Source organism: Lacerta agilis, chromosome 2, assembly GCF_009819535.1.
Source record: "Lacerta agilis isolate rLacAgi1 chromosome 2, rLacAgi1.pri, whole genome shotgun sequence".
NCBI lineage: Eukaryota > Metazoa > Chordata > Lepidosauria > Squamata > Lacertidae > Lacerta > Lacerta agilis.
Genome location: NC_046313.1, coordinates 70,295,178 through 70,310,769, shown reverse-complemented (window position 1 = coordinate 70,310,769; position 15,592 = coordinate 70,295,178). Strand labels below are relative to the sequence as shown.

Genomic DNA, 15,592 nt, shown 5'->3' with positions numbered 1-15,592 from the left:
CCTCATAAACACCCGATTCCCTGTTTTCAGCGTCTTCACAAGTTTGAATAATGTAGTTGCCATTCTACTGATGGCTCCCAGCATGAGTTCACAATGGTAAAGTAACAGAGCGACTTTTACCTCTGCCTTTGAGTCAGTTTCGCAATTATGAACTGGGACTCCAAACAGTATATTTTTTTTAAAAAAGAATACTATCATTTGAAATGTTGATCTTCCTGGGATTGTGAGGTAGCTCCACCTTCCCCCAATGCTGTAGGGAGAATTGTTCATTCCAGAGGCAAGAGTGAGGCCTGCTGCCTGTATACAGGGGCGGGGGGGGAGAAGCATTGTCCTCCAAGCTTCTTGATTTGTACCGGCTTTAGAAGCTGTATAGAATGATTCTGTATAGTTTTGTTATGAACGGAATTGCTTTAGAGAAGTGAAATTGTGCTTTTGACTTGTTTTATTTTAGCTTCCCTTTATTATGTACAACTAAGGCCTTGAAGTGTTCCCCTTATGCCATCCATTTCCTAAGCTATGAAATTTGTCCAGAGGAGGGGGAAGCAAAGATCTGCCATAGCAATCACATTGTATCTCACCTTAAGAGAGAATTACATTTTCCTCAGCTGCTAGGAATTCAATCGGCTCACAGAGAAACTTCAGCCCAAGTGATTGTCGAGCATCATAGATAAACACAGGTGTATAACAAAGACTTCACAAAGTTTGGGACTGCTTGCTAGACAACTCTACCCATAAGTGAGAACTGGCAGGTGGGGAGAGGCGACGGTTTGGCAGAGCTCAACTAGTGGCTATTGAGATTTGGATATGAGACCTACTGGTCCTAAGCATACATATGGGGTGTATTTTCTGCTTCCAGGAAAAGGTTACATTCCGCAGTATATAGTAGGCGTTTCTGGATTTGTGCACGGAATAAAACGTAAAGGAATCAAAGTAATTAATGTTGCGTTGATGAGTTCAGTGCAGAGTTGGGAACCTTTTTGTAAATTACTATTTTCCATTTTTGCTGTCCTTCATTACGACTCCTCATGTATGTCTCAATCGATGTCAATCTACAAACCAGGTTCACTGCGTGAATTGACATTAAAGAAATGGAGGGAGGGTTACTGTTTGTTATATTCTGAAAAACTTGAGAAACCTAATAGCAAAACGGAAGTATCATTTGCCTTATTTGCTAACAAAAATGGATGGGACTCAGGACTCAATGTTCTAACATAGAGTGAACCCCGTGGTACTCAAAACCAGGCATGTTTGTTGTAAAGAAGTGAAAAATGAGTGCCAAAGTTGCTGCCAGAAGTGGGGTCTCTGACCCTTTAAGGACCACCACCAGAACCTTAGGATTCAGTGCTACTATCTTGGCTTTCACTGAGAAGAAGCCCAGGCTAGCTCAGAGATGGCAAGCTGTTTCCTTTCACAAACAAAAGAGGGCTGGCACGGCCCATTGGCAGTGGTGCAGAGGATTCTTAAATCACGCTCCCCTTGTTCACCGTAGCTGTAGTTTCATCCTGACAGGCTTAGGGAGTCTTCCTAGGTCAAAGGTCCTTCAAAAGCTGGAGTCAGCCTTCAAGTGAATCTCCCCTTTCCTTTCCTTGAGGTCATGCATGTGGCACTTTCTTCATGCTAACTTTTTAGAGGAGAGGAGAGTTTACACTGCAACTACATAGTACATAGAAAAAAGAAGTCCATATTTGCAGGGGGCAGTCAAATTTCCCCCTTTTCACTGTGAGGATGTGCTTTTTGTAGGTGATTGTCTGAGAGGTGTCTGTCTTGGTTTTTGACTCAAGGTCACATTTTTGCCAATAACTTGCTGTTTCCCCTGTGATAGTCTGCTAGGGAATTTTCACTTCAAAACAGCATCGTTTAGAATAAGTAGAAGATCTCTCTGTTGATGGCAATGAGGTTTGGAAAGGTTTCTGGAACCACACTAAATACTCTGGTGCGCCGGTTATACTGTGAAACCTGTACATTGACTGTACAATTTACTATGACTGCTTATAACAGGTTACTGTTAGCGTAGCTAATAACTGACAATATGAGTTTGTACCAAAATATTCAGCACCATATATACTTTGGCCTGAAATGTTTTCCATCGAAATCCTCCAGTGCTATTTATAAAGCAAGAGTCTAGGTAATTATGAGCCACTTTCAAGAACTGTATAACTGGTATTGACAAAGGGAATTTTCCTTCCAGTCTATTCAATCTGTCCATCATACGCCTTATAAAACTGAGCAGTTTTGCTACTCTAGTGGCCTAAGCTTCAAGGAGATAACTAAGATGATAAGAAGAGCCTGCTAGATCGGGCCAATGGCCCAGCATCCTGCTCTCATAATCGTCAACCAGATGCCTATGGGAAGCCCACAAGCAGCACATGAATGCCACAGTACTCTGCCCCCCTGCAACTCTCATCAACAGGTATTCAGAGGCATTTCTCTTTCTAGGTCAAGAGCGGCCTTGTACCAACTTGGTACCCTCCAAGTTTTGGACTTTCCTGGTCATTTGCCAGGTGGTTGTGAATGATGAACATTGGAGTCCAGAACATCTGAAAGGTACTCGGTTGGGAAAGGCTGCTCTCGACCTGGGCCCTCATATTCTCCAAGTGACCTAGGAAAAAATATAGAGAAACTTGACTCTGGGGACATGCTGGCAAAATGGTCTCTCTCCATTTACACTCATCATATAAATAAATCGCCTTCCTACACCTCCTATGGCCTTATCACTTGCTGTTTTTTCGTGAATTCTCATTGCAAGGGAGTCATGGGCAACTTACAACCGCCAGGAACAGCTTATCAATGCCTTCCACATGTGCTGTATCAGGAAGATTTTGGGCATCACATGGCAGGACAGACTCTCAAACAAAGATGTGCTCTTCCAAGCCCACATTCCCAGCAGGTCTGCACTCCTGTCCTTCATGACATGCTGGCTTAGCCATGTCTGCAGAATGGAAGGTGGTTCTAGGCACCAGGCCTGTTGGCAGACTAACTCTGCTTTACAAAAATGTCTGCAAATATGACACAAAGGCTGGCAACATTAAACCCATGTGGGAATCCCTTGCAGATGACCGCAGTGCCTGGAGACAGTTTGGGAGCAGAGAAAAAAAATTCCATGTTGCACCTGTAGCAACACAACTGGACACCTTCAACTGCCCCGGCTGCAACAAAACATGTCTCTCCCATATTGGTCTCTACAACCACAGCAGGAACTGTAATTCTCCAACAGTTTGACTTCACCCACAAAGGTGCCCTCTTCCATTGTCTCCTGATGCCAACCAAGGAATAATACTGGTCTCATCTGGGATGTGTGTTTTCTTTGCCTCATCTTGTTTCGTTCTGCAGAGCGGCATATAAGATATAACAAACTATTCTGTTAAAAACCAGGTGTGTGGTTCTATTTCTCTTCTCAGATATTACCACAGGAGCATTTTGTCAATTCATTTCAGGAAGCTTCTCTCAGAGATTACGCTTGCAAACAGCTGGTAGACATATTACAAATATATGTTTGTTTGGAGTCATTGCAAGTATCAGTGTGTGCCACCAGGTTTTTAAAACGTGAGGAGATTCTATCCCATCTTTTCAATCCATAGCACCACGGATTCCTTGGTATCCTTTCAGAGTTTTAATATTGATCCTCCCTCTTAACAGCAGAAGTATTGTATACGTTGAGGAAAAGTTTGAGGGAATGCAGTTTGTTATAAACAACAACAACCGACAGCTTCACTGTTCCTTTTCAAGTGTAGACAAGAAAAAGGAATATACGTGGATTCTTTATTGTCACCCCAGTAATCTGATAGGGAATCAGTCTTGTATCCATATCACGAGGGCAACATCATGGGCCTCTTCACAGATACATTCTCAACTGTGCCAAAGTTTCCTTGCATCTCTAAACTGGTGCTGGACTTTGGGGGTAAAGGATAATCTCTGTTCTCTTGCTTTTTCCTTGGAAAAACTTGTTCAATGAAGAGGCATGGGGAACAGGGTTTCTCTCTCTCTTTTTAGGAAACAAGAGGCCCAGTGGGAAAGAAGAAGGCATGTGTTCATAGGGAGTGAGCACAGAGGCAACATACGGTAACTGACAGAGAACACAGAGGCATTCACAAGGATGATGTTGTCGAGTCCACCACTTCACGGCCATTACACACCGTTGGCACAAATTGAGAAGATGACCCTGTGGGGCAAAGAACAGAAGGAGGTTTCAATGAATAGCAGTTTTTAACAATCCTGCACTTACCCAAACACTACCATCTGCAAACCACCACCCCATCTCACCTGGTGGTGCTGAGTTCCCATGCATCATAGCTGAGCTGCCAATCACCTCCTATTTTCAGCCATCTCCAATTCTAGCACATCAGCTCTAACACAATCATACTGCATCAATACATTTCATTGATATAAACTCTCAGTTGACTTGTTCAGAGCTTTTATTTATATACCATGCAATATGCACAGCTCTGTCTTCATCTTTACAAGATAGGTAAAGGACCCCTGGACGGTTAAGCCCAGTCACAGGCGACTAAGGGGTGTGGCGCTCATCTCGCTTTTCAGGCTGAGGGAGCTGGCGTTTGTCCGCAGACAGCTTTCTGGGTCATGTGACCAGCATGACTAAACCACTTCTGGTGCAATGGAACACTGTAACGTAAGCCAGAGCTCACACACTGCCAGTGGGCTTCTCAGGGCAACTGATTGGTCACTGTTGGAGAAAGGTAGCTGTCCAATGATCAGGGATAATGGGAGTTTCCCACAGATCTGATACAGCAAAGTGCTTCTTATATGAAAATCCTGATCACATGTTGTCTCTGTCCAAATGGACACAAGTTGCAAGGGAATGCAAGATGCTGCTTGTCACCACATTTTCTTCTAATATATATTGCCACTGAGAAGTAGCAGATCTAGCAATAACACACCCTTTTGTTAGGACTTGGACACAGCTAAGAAAAATTATTATTAGGAGTGTTTTATTCTTCCCAGAGTAGAGGATTCGTCACACACTATGGTCTGTTTTGGATTATCATTCTAGGCTTCTGGAAACCATTGCCTTAGGAAGCCAGCAGTGGGTGCCAGGATCAAGTCCTCTTCCCCTCCTCTCACATGCCAACCTTGGTGTGGAGGTTTTGGCTTGTTTTAAGCTGCAGTTCTTCATCACATCTGAACCAGGAAACCAGGAAAAGAAGCCCAAGCCAAACTGGTTTCCTGCTTTTGAAACAGTTGTAATGGCTGGACTGCAAGCCCCATGACATTTCTGCCCAAGTGTACCTTTACAGGGGAACAGGGAATAAATGGTCTGTGTCATTAATAGAAATGCGTTCTTGGCTTATCTATACTGTTTGTATACTGCAAAGTATAACATGCACAATACTGATTAGCAAAACCAAGCTGTCTTTGTAGCCGTGTACTTTAGCATAAACACACAAGTTTATACCCGTGCCAAAATCAGTACCCTTAGATTTGTTATGTTTCACTCCCTCAAATTATTTTGTTTGTCACCAGGTGTTTCTAGATTAGGGTGGGAGGAACTTAATTTGCAAATGGATAGTTGGCAATAGGTTTGTTCATTTGCTTATCAGATTTTCCCTGGAAAGGGTAGATCCAGATTAAATGGTGTGGGGGTGGGCATGTGGGCAATTCAACAAACTTGCATGCATATGAGGAGCTCCAATCCTACAATAAAGACCCATCTCGAAGCACCCACCTTCATGGATGAATTATTGTGTTAGAATCTCATGGGAAGTGGTGCATTTGCAGAGGAACATTGGATCAGCTGCAGAACATGGTAGATGGTAGACTTGGAACAGACAAGATGAAGTATTTCATCACAAAACACAACTGGGGGTGTTTCTCATTTTTATTCTTATGCTATGTATTTTATGTTTTTATGTTGTAAACTACCCTGTGATATTTGGATAGAAGGCAGTATATAGATTTAATAAATAAATAAAATAAATAATAGCTTATAAAATTCATCACCACTGTGTGGCAATGGGAATTAGCTTAGAAGTTGTAAATAAGGATTAAATAAATTCATGAATCCATCAATCGCTATTAGGCTCCGATGAGGCATTCAGAATGCAGAGAACAGTACCTAGGGGGAATCCTATGTTACTCACCATGCGAGTGGCTGGAGCTTGGAGCGGTCACACTAAAACGGTTGGTGGAAACACGATGGCTGGCAACATTCTTCTGGGGCTGGAAGAGGATGATATGTAACTTGGGAGTAAAGAGGCAACCAAGGACTACTGTGCCACTGAGGCTAACAGAGATACACATGGTGGTGGTCTGGACCTGAGCGGAGGCAAAGAAAGAAAAACAGTGCATCAATCTGTAAGGTAAAGAAAGAAAGTGTGGTATTTACATGTGTCCATACTTATGTACCCCCGCACATAGGAACTACCCTCCCGGGTGATCCCTGGGATGTTCTCTCCCTCCTGGGCAATCGTTCAAGAGCTTCACAAGTATTCCTCAGCCCGAACACCACAGCGACTGATGTCTTCTGGCATCAGCACACTTAGGGATCCGCAGAGTGTGAGCAGTTGCGTAACAGACCTCAGCAATTCAGCATTTAGGCTAATCTACTTTATTTACATATACCGGTAAATACACATGGAGCACTTCACCATGGCTCCCTCTTTCTCTATCATCAGGCAGCAAAGAGAAAGAACAAAGGACAACAGTTCCACTTCAGGAAACATAGTAATACAAACGTCCTGTATTCGTCACATCCCATTCCTGTGGAATCAAAACACACACCATCATGTGATAGACAATAAACCCATGACTGCACACGGGGAATGAATCTCCAACAGTACACACTTCCAACTGGCAGAGAAATAGGCAAGTACCATTTGATTCTAGACCAGAAGAAGCATGATCTTCACTCAATAAATCTTGCCAAACTGTATAAGCCTATGCAATGCACTCTGAGGAGTTCTTCATTCTCTCCTACCAACCATCATTCTCTTGTTTTCCTAAGGGTATGTGCGTTTCTGAAGGTTTCTTTCAAGCTTTGGCTTCTTTTGAAGGTGGGCAAAAGTCAAACATTTATAACCCAACGTATTCACAGTGCTGGTGGCTTAACTTAAAAAAAAAAGGACACAGGGAAAATTAAAAGGGCAACCCAATCACATTCTTGAAAACAAAACAAATGAAAACAAATGAAAAAAGTTGTTTCCGCCTAGGGCTGGACATGTCAGCAGTCCTGTGCAGTACCTTTAAGACTAACCGATTTAAGCCGCTATCTTATAGGTGCTTACCAGATGATGGAGCAAACCCCATGAAATTCAGTGGGGCTTACTTCTGAGTAGACATGTGTAGAAGTGTACAGTTATAAAACCACGCTTAGGAATAGGAGTGCAGCCCATGAAATCCTGAAACATATCCTTCAGGAATGCAATCCCATAGATCCCTACTTAGAATTAAGCGGAAGTCATGTATTAGTATATATCTGATGGTTTCAGCTATAGGTTTATGTCCCTGCATATATTTTAAGTCATGTGTGCCTCACCTCTTGCTCTCTCATTTCTTATTGTTGTTCACTCCACTTAGCTGTCTGTATCTTATCACAAATATCAGGACAACCAGCTTTATCATTTCTTCCTGTGAATGTAGGATTCACATGCCACCCTTGGTTTGGCTCAATTTAGTTTTTTATGTTTGTGTCATGAAGTTCTATTCTGCTATTTGGGTTACATGGATAATTTTTTTTATTAAAAAAAATCAACTTTAAAATATATTACTATATCTCCCTTGTTGCAATCTAGTTCTACGTACACTAATTCATTGGCTTCCATAAGGCGCGGAAGAAGTTGAAATTCCCTGCCTTTGGATTGCTAAGAAACAAGCATGCTATCTTGCAATAAAATTAATATACTTCTGCAGTTTTTTGCACTCAGTACATTCCCCATACTGATGGAAGACAACTCCCATGGCATATAAATGGATTTAATATAACAAATGAGAAATATGAATTGAAAGTTATTATCGCAAAGACTTAGTAACTGTCAAGAGATTCAGCTGATTTCATGAACATATACATATATATTTCTTAAAGAAAACGAATCCTTCAACAGATTAAGGAATTACCAAGATGAGTGTGTAGAAAGAGAAAGCAAGACAAAAAGCTAATAATGTCAACTACCAGTTTGTTCCTCTCCTGAGACGCATCAATACACTCTCTAAAGTCACAGAACCATGTGATTTTCCAATCACAGGATGACATCTATTATTATTCCCTGATGCTTCGAGCAACAGCAGCTGTCCTATAATTATTGTGGTTCCTTGGATGGTGGCCTTTCACAACTTAAGCTTCAGGTTGGGGGTGACTATTGTAGAATTTTCATAATCATAAATGCAGTTGTCACACTAACATAGATTTTCGTTGTTGTGTATACTGTGTATATACGGACAATGACAATAAATAAATCTTAAATAGGTTGCTGATGTCATGGGCCTGAATATTATATTTTTTTTAGAAAAACACTTATTGAAAACTTCTTGCTACTTTGTTCCTAGGGCTTCTAACCTAGGATGATTTGCACAGCAGACTCAGTAATTAAATCAACAGAATCCCTGCCTTGACCTCCAGCTCCACTGAGGACTACTGTACTCAATGGCTGAGTTCGCATCAAGAGTCTATAGATACAGATAATCAGTATCTTATCTTTAACATATGCATCTGAGGAATTGTTCTATGTAACTCAACATTCTCATCTATAGTAGCTGATGCAGCTGGAAGAGGGGCCACAGCGTCTGCTTTACATGCTGAAGGACTCAGGTTCAATCCCTAATGGCTCCAGGTAGGGCTAGGATTGTCCCATGTGAAATACCAGAGAGCTGCTGAGTGGAGTTCTCCTCACAGAATTCTGCCACAAGAGTTGGGGAAAGAGGGGGATTTTCACTGTCTACAGGGCACCTTTGCCAAAGGGTCAGATTTATGCAGTAGAAAAATAGGACAGATATTGAGTAGAAAAATACAGACAAATTGTTTCAAACATGTGCTCTAAGCTTGGAGCAAAGCTTAAAACGTCCTTTCTGGTAGGTTACATGACAATAAGAGAGAGGAAACAGAAAGACAAGACTTCACTTCCTCCCTAGTTGGAGTAAAGGGGGCATAACTCTGTGATCTTAACCCCTTCATGCACTAACTAGCACTCATGCATTGTTATGTTTGACTGCAATTTCCCACAATGAGAACAGTGAAGACAAAGGAACAATCTCCCTAACAAAACAAATGGATGTGCCAACAGAGAAAGTGTCATACCCCATATTCTGTGTACCCCCTATTTCCCCAAGAAAAGTAGCTACAGGGTAAGTACATTGTTTCTTTAAGATTTGCTGAGTATACATGATTGATAGAGTGGCTGGGGCAACCCAGCCAGATGGGCAGGGTAATAATAATAATAATAATAATAATAATAATAATAATAATAATATATGACTTAGCTGAGACTGGCTCAGTTATCTGGCATAGGAAAAGAAGCATACTTTTTAGTGATAGCTCCCCAGAGCACAGTACATGTTAGCTTTACAAGTCAATAAATATTACTGCTTTTCTTAAAAAATAGTTAATTCTGGTTTAGGAAAACAGCAACGTACTAATTTAAATGCATATTTGCCATTCCCAACTTGTGCAAAGCAAATACTTCTTTGCATTTGACTATCTGGTAACTTAATACAAGATGTAAAGTAAGAAGCAGCCCTTAATCCCTCCAAAAGTCCAGGGGTATTTTTAATTGTACAATTGCTATGAAACCACTCTTACAAGTTTCTATCAAAGAGGGCTTTAAATGACATTGATCTGACCCTCTAGCAGCAAAACTCTGATGAAACATTTCCTCTTGCTTTGGAGGCTTCTGAGACCAGGTATTTGGCAGGCTTAGTGAAATTTTCATTCTAATTTCCTGCCTGGGGGAAGTCCTTTAGTCTGACCCCACATGGGAAGATGAGAGAAAAGCTCTGGAGCCCAACTGCCATTTCCCAAGTAAGCTATGCCTTCTATTGTGTAGGCTGGGTGGTCTCTCCCCTTACCAGGCCAAACCCCCTGGCAACGCTTCCCCCAGGCGGGATTGGATGCTGGCTGAGGTAGGCGGAGACCACAGGTATCCAGCCTGGGGAAGGCAAAACCAGCCCGAACTGGCAGGAGTCACTCTCAGATCCAAGGGGGCTGCACGCAACCAAGCAAAAGCCGCTCCCCATTTAATGTGGGGAACAGTCATTCCTCTGTCACAACCCCAAGCTCAGAAACTGGAGACCCTGCAATGCAGTATCAAGACAGTGGGCCTCTTGCCACTACTAGGTCTTAGCAGTTTGCTGGACTAGTAGGGTTAAAACTTTACAACAAGCTTCCTGGGCTGAATGTACAATGTAAAACATTCAAGTCCAGGCTCAAACCTTGCAAACAGTTGTTGCATACATAATTTCTCCTGTGAGTCTATTTGTTGATTAATATGTGATACATATTACAACTGATTGGTTCAAAATTGGGAAAGGAGTACGACAAGGCTATATATTGTCTCCCTGCTTATTTAACTTATATGCAGAATTCATCATATGAAAGGCTGGACTGGATGAATCCCAAGCCAGAATTAAGATTGCTGGAAGAAATATCAAAAACCTCAGATATGCTGATGACACAACCTTGATGGCAAAAAGTGAGGAGGAATTAAAGAACCTTTTAATGAGGGTGAAAGAGGAGAGCGCAAAATATGGTCTGAAGCTCAACATCAAAAAAACTAAGATCATGGCCACTGGTCCCATCACCTCCTGCATGATCACTGCAGATGGTGACAGCAGTCACGAAATTAGAAGACGCCTGCTTCTTGGGAGAAAAGCAATGACAAACCTAGACAGCATCTTAAAAAGCAGAGACATCACCTTGCCGACAAAGGTCCATATACCGGTAGTTAAAGCTATGGTTTTCCCAGTAGTGATGAATGGAAGTGAGAGCTGGACCATGAAGAAGGCTGATCGCCGAAGAACTGATGCTTTTGAATTATGGTGCTGGAGGAGACTCTTGAGATTCCCATGGAGTGCAAGAAGATCAAACCTATCCATTCTGAAGGAAATCAGCCCTGAGTGCTCACTGGAAGGACAGATCCTGAAGCTGAGGCTACAATATTTTGGCCACCTCATGAGAGGAGAAGACCCCCTGGAAAAGACCCTGATGTTGGGAAAGATTGAGGGCACAAGGAGAAGGGGACGACAGAGGATGAGACGGTTGGACAGTGTTCTCGAAGCTACCAACATGAGTCTGACCAAACTGTGGGATGCAGTGCAAGACAGGAGTGCCTGGCGTGCTCTGGTCCATGGGGTCACGAAGAGTCGGACATGACTAAACAACTAAACAACAACAACAACATGTGATACAGAAGTCTCTTACCCCTCCACCTCAATTTGCCTTTTGACTTGCAGTTATATGCACTGAATGACTCGTGTCTTTCTCCCAGGTGAGTCTACCTCACAGGGTTGTTGTGAGGATAAAATGGGGAGGATGAGAACCATGCATGCCGCATTGAGTTCCTTGGAGAAAAGATGAGATGAACATATTGTAAATGATGATTTTTTAAAAAAATAAATAAATTGCTGCCTTGTCATATTAAACACCTTTGTGTTTAGAAACTTCTCCTCCTTGAGTTAGTCTAGTTTCAGAGTTTGGGATGGATATTGGAACAACATACATATTGTGCAAAGTGTTGCTGAAACAGGGGTCCTACATTATTTAGACATGGTCCAATGTGCAGCACAACAGAGAGGTGTCCAAAGTGGGACAGCTAATTGCAGTCTTAGAGTACACATCCAAGCTTTTACTGGGCCAGCCCTGCCATTAGGCTGAGTGAGATGCAACCTCAGGCAGATTTGAGGTGTCATGAAAGCACAGAAGGTGGTTATTTAGTTTATTGTTGCATTCTTACTGCCATGGATTGGGAGGAGGGACTTTTGCCTCAGGGATGTTCTGCCTCGGGTACCACAGGAACTTACCAGCCTTGGGCTTTCTTCACATTGACTTTGATGGGGTGGGGGCATTTGCTGCTCTGCCTCAGGCAGCAAAATGTCTTGAACCAGCCCTGAGCATGCTTGGGTGCTACGCTGGGCTCTAACAAGCAGTTGGGGATAGATGCACGGGGAGATAGAAGACAGCAGCAATGTTTTATAACAGCTTTTATAGTTTTGTACTACTTTATAAAGTATTTCTGGGACCCGAGGGCACAGAGGACTCTGTCACTCAGCACTTCAGAAGGTAGCAGCATAGCAGGATTTTACCATTAGCCTAATCAAATTACAAACTCAAGTACCCACATTTCATGCAGGCAAGGTCCTTGCTTCCGGGTGACTTCAATGGAGCTGTGCTATTCAGCACCCATTAATAGCACACAGGTACTCTTTACAGAAAATCAGAAAGCTCTAATAAGGTGCCTTTTGGACCAAGTTTCTTACAGGCATCATTCCAAAGTTTCTCACAGCATCATATTATCAAGCTCCCTGAAGACTCTGCAAGCCTCTCAGAAATGCCAAGCGCATTTAACCGAAGACCTTATGGAACAGGTGTCTGCTACCAGTACCAGATCTTAGTATCTATCCCAATACCAGTGACCCATTTCTACAGAAGATGGAACCCAGCCTAAATTGGGATGTTGCCACAGGATGGGTTAAACCAGAAGTGTGCAATAGGTACATATCAAGCTAGTGGTGGATCTGTGGGTTAGCATCCTGTTCCTTAATGATCAGAATTAATTATCTTAATTCCACCACCATGCATCTCTATTTTGCATGCAACTCCAGCTGGTGAACCTTGAAACTCCAGGAAAAGAATGAAGTACCAGTAGATTCCAGAAGCCTTCCTGCCCATCCCTGGGTTAAACTGCCAACACCTCTGAAGGGGCTTCATGATGTTTGAAGGTTGGGGCGTATTAATCTAGTGTTCCCAATACCCACCAGCCAAGCAGACTAGCAAGACCCATGACTTCGGCAATAGTCCAAAGGAGTGACTGTCACAACAAATTCCTGCACCTCTTTTTCAGATACCTCATCTTTTCCAGTGAAATTGCCTTAACATAAAACCAGTTTGGGGAAGCTGCAAGGAAGCGTTAACCTGCCCAACAAGTAGATCAAACACCACAATCCCTATTTTATGAAGGATAATGTTCCCCAAGGCCACAACAGAGATTGCTTAGCTTTCATGTCCAGAAGATTAAAAAAAAAACAACCCAGAACCACTTTATAATTATTAAAGATTATTGCATTATTAACAGTTAAAACTGTTTTCTGCTTTGGAACTCACAGATATTGAAAACGAACCTCTGTATGGTCTGCATAGCGCATTGATGGCCACTGGAGGCTGCTGTTTCTCTAGCGAAACACCAAAGGCAGGGCAGCACTAAGGCCCAGGGAGACAGATGCAATAGGAATGGAGAGTTGGAAATATTGTACTCATTTTAAAAATCACCTTAAGGTCCAGAAAGTAATTATTTCATCGTCCCTAATTACCCAGTTGCAGATAATCATTGATGTTCATTGCTAGCAACACACATTCTTCTGCGATTCTTGAAAAATTATGCAACTTGCTATTTTTGTCACAATCTGTTGAGTTTTCTTTAAGCAACTGCACATTTGTGGGGGTGGAATGGGCCCCACAGTCCCACAAAATAGCTGAATTGCTGTGTCTTCATTACGACAGTAGCATGCTTACAAACATTCAATTCTTTCCAGCACAAGTCACTTCTAAGTGCATTGGCCAAATCTCTGGCAATTATCCGACGTGTGTCCAGATTGCAATTGCCTCCAGTCTTTTCTGATCAACTTTTTTTCCAGAGATGTGATGAGCTGGGATCAGGGTATGAAATGGAATACTCAGAAATTCAACACAACCAGATCACTGAAAATGACAGCTATCCCCTCACTGAAGAATTATTATGTGAACTGATTCTCTTTAAAGTGCTTTCTAGCTCATCAGTCTACAACCTAAGAAACGAAGAAATGCTCATTTGTTGTGTACTATCAAAATATCTTCCTTCAAGGTTTTGCTTCTGTTTTGGCTCCTGATCCGTCCAAGGGACTTTCCCACCAGATGAAGCAGGGGCAGCAATTTTCACAGATTCCTCCTCCTCCCTGTTGCCCCACAAAATTCTGCTTCAGAGGGTTCTGGGGTTGAGATTCACCCAACAAGTCATCGTGCTGCAAGGGATTCCTTTTGTGCAGTGGGACTCTCTCCCTCCCCTCCCTGCGCCCCTGTCCTGAAATTGACTCAGGGGGAGAAGAAATCCCAAAACGGAGAAGGGGGGGAGGGGGGATTGTTCTGTCTGCCAAGCTGTAATGTTTGTGCTGACTTTGATCCAACTTGTGGAATTAGTAACAAATTGGCTGTAAATCACCCCTTCAATAAACCTTTTAAATGCCCCAGTACCAGTTTCTGTTCCTGCAAGGGAGGCTATAAAACTGATTCACTATGAATCCTTCGGCTGGGATAGCAGCAAAACAAGCTATACCTGCAAACGTGTGTTTTTTTAAACAACAGCACAGGAAGGCTGAAAATTTTCAAGAGTGCTTTGCCTACCCATCCCAAACAGGCTGATACTTCACTTAATTTTAATTTTTTTTAATGCAACGAATCCAACCTAATCCCCACCCCTCACCTTCACATGAAAACAACAGGGAAATGCTGGACTGCAACAATTTGACAACACCATTTTGCCTGGTTGCTCCAGAAAACCTGACAGGAAAGAAAGATAGGAGAAAAGAGCGACTGGGCTGGTAAATGATTTTGACTGGAATAACTTGACATAAAGTTGACATAAAGTATGGCTCCAGTATTGGAAAGACAGGTGGATAAGCCAAAGCTTCCAGCAATATTTTGTTGGAAGTGGGATATATCTAGTGACTTCAGCTAATATTTGAAGTGTGGTGCAATAGCCTAATAGAGGGTCCCTTGCACTCTTGGCAATGAGCTAGCTGTATTAGCCCCCCCCCCCCCCGAAGAAGAAAAAACCGCTACTTCAATAGCCACTTTAGAAATGGCCACATTTTACAGCACCCAAGTACTCAAAGCGTCCAGAGTGAGGGCGAGGCAAGGGGGGGGGCTGAACAAATCTGCACACTTTCGTGCTACGGTGCAAGAAGGATGGGAAGCTTTTTCTGTGTTCAACTTCACTGTGACAGTAGCGGCATTCTGATTTTTTTGCACTCCCCCTGGGCCCGTGTCCCTGGCGAAGGGCAGTTTTGCCAACCCCTAGGTATAAGGAATAAGGAATAATTTTATTGGCCAAGTATCAACGATACTTGGAATTTGGCTTTGACTACATTGCAATGTAAAGAAAACGTACCTCATACAAACACTTTTCCCCTCACGATACAACAGCCCAACAAAGGAACCCCATACCACCAACTGACCTCCCTTCTGGACACAGCTACAAATTCAACAGTTTGATGGCACAAGGGTAAAAAACTATTCCTGTGCCTAGACGTTTTTGTGTATAGAGTCCTGTAATGATGTCCGGATGGAAGTAAATCAAACAGGTAATGACCAGGATGCGAAGGGTCTGCGACAATTCTCTCTGCTCTCTTCCTGGCTTGAGCAGCATAAAGTGTCTCTATTGGAGGCAAACTAACACCAATT

The 15,592-nt window shown here is 42.6% G+C and overlaps 1 protein-coding gene across 1 annotated transcript in view; it reads right to left on the bottom strand.

Moving 5' to 3' along the window:
- Positions 1-3,261: 3,261 nt before the first annotated feature.
- The window catches only part of GRM2 (glutamate metabotropic receptor 2), an 88,783-nt gene continuing 76,452 nt past the window's right edge, over positions 3,262-15,592 (bottom strand). The window contains exons 5-6 of the mRNA XM_033140646.1: positions 6,096-6,270; positions 3,262-4,159 (exon numbers count right to left, since the gene is read on the bottom strand). Coding sequence (XP_032996537.1) covers positions 4,086-4,159; positions 6,096-6,270 — 249 coding nt within the window. The 3' untranslated portion in view covers positions 3,262-4,085. The remainder of the gene's footprint in view (positions 4,160-6,095; positions 6,271-15,592) is intronic.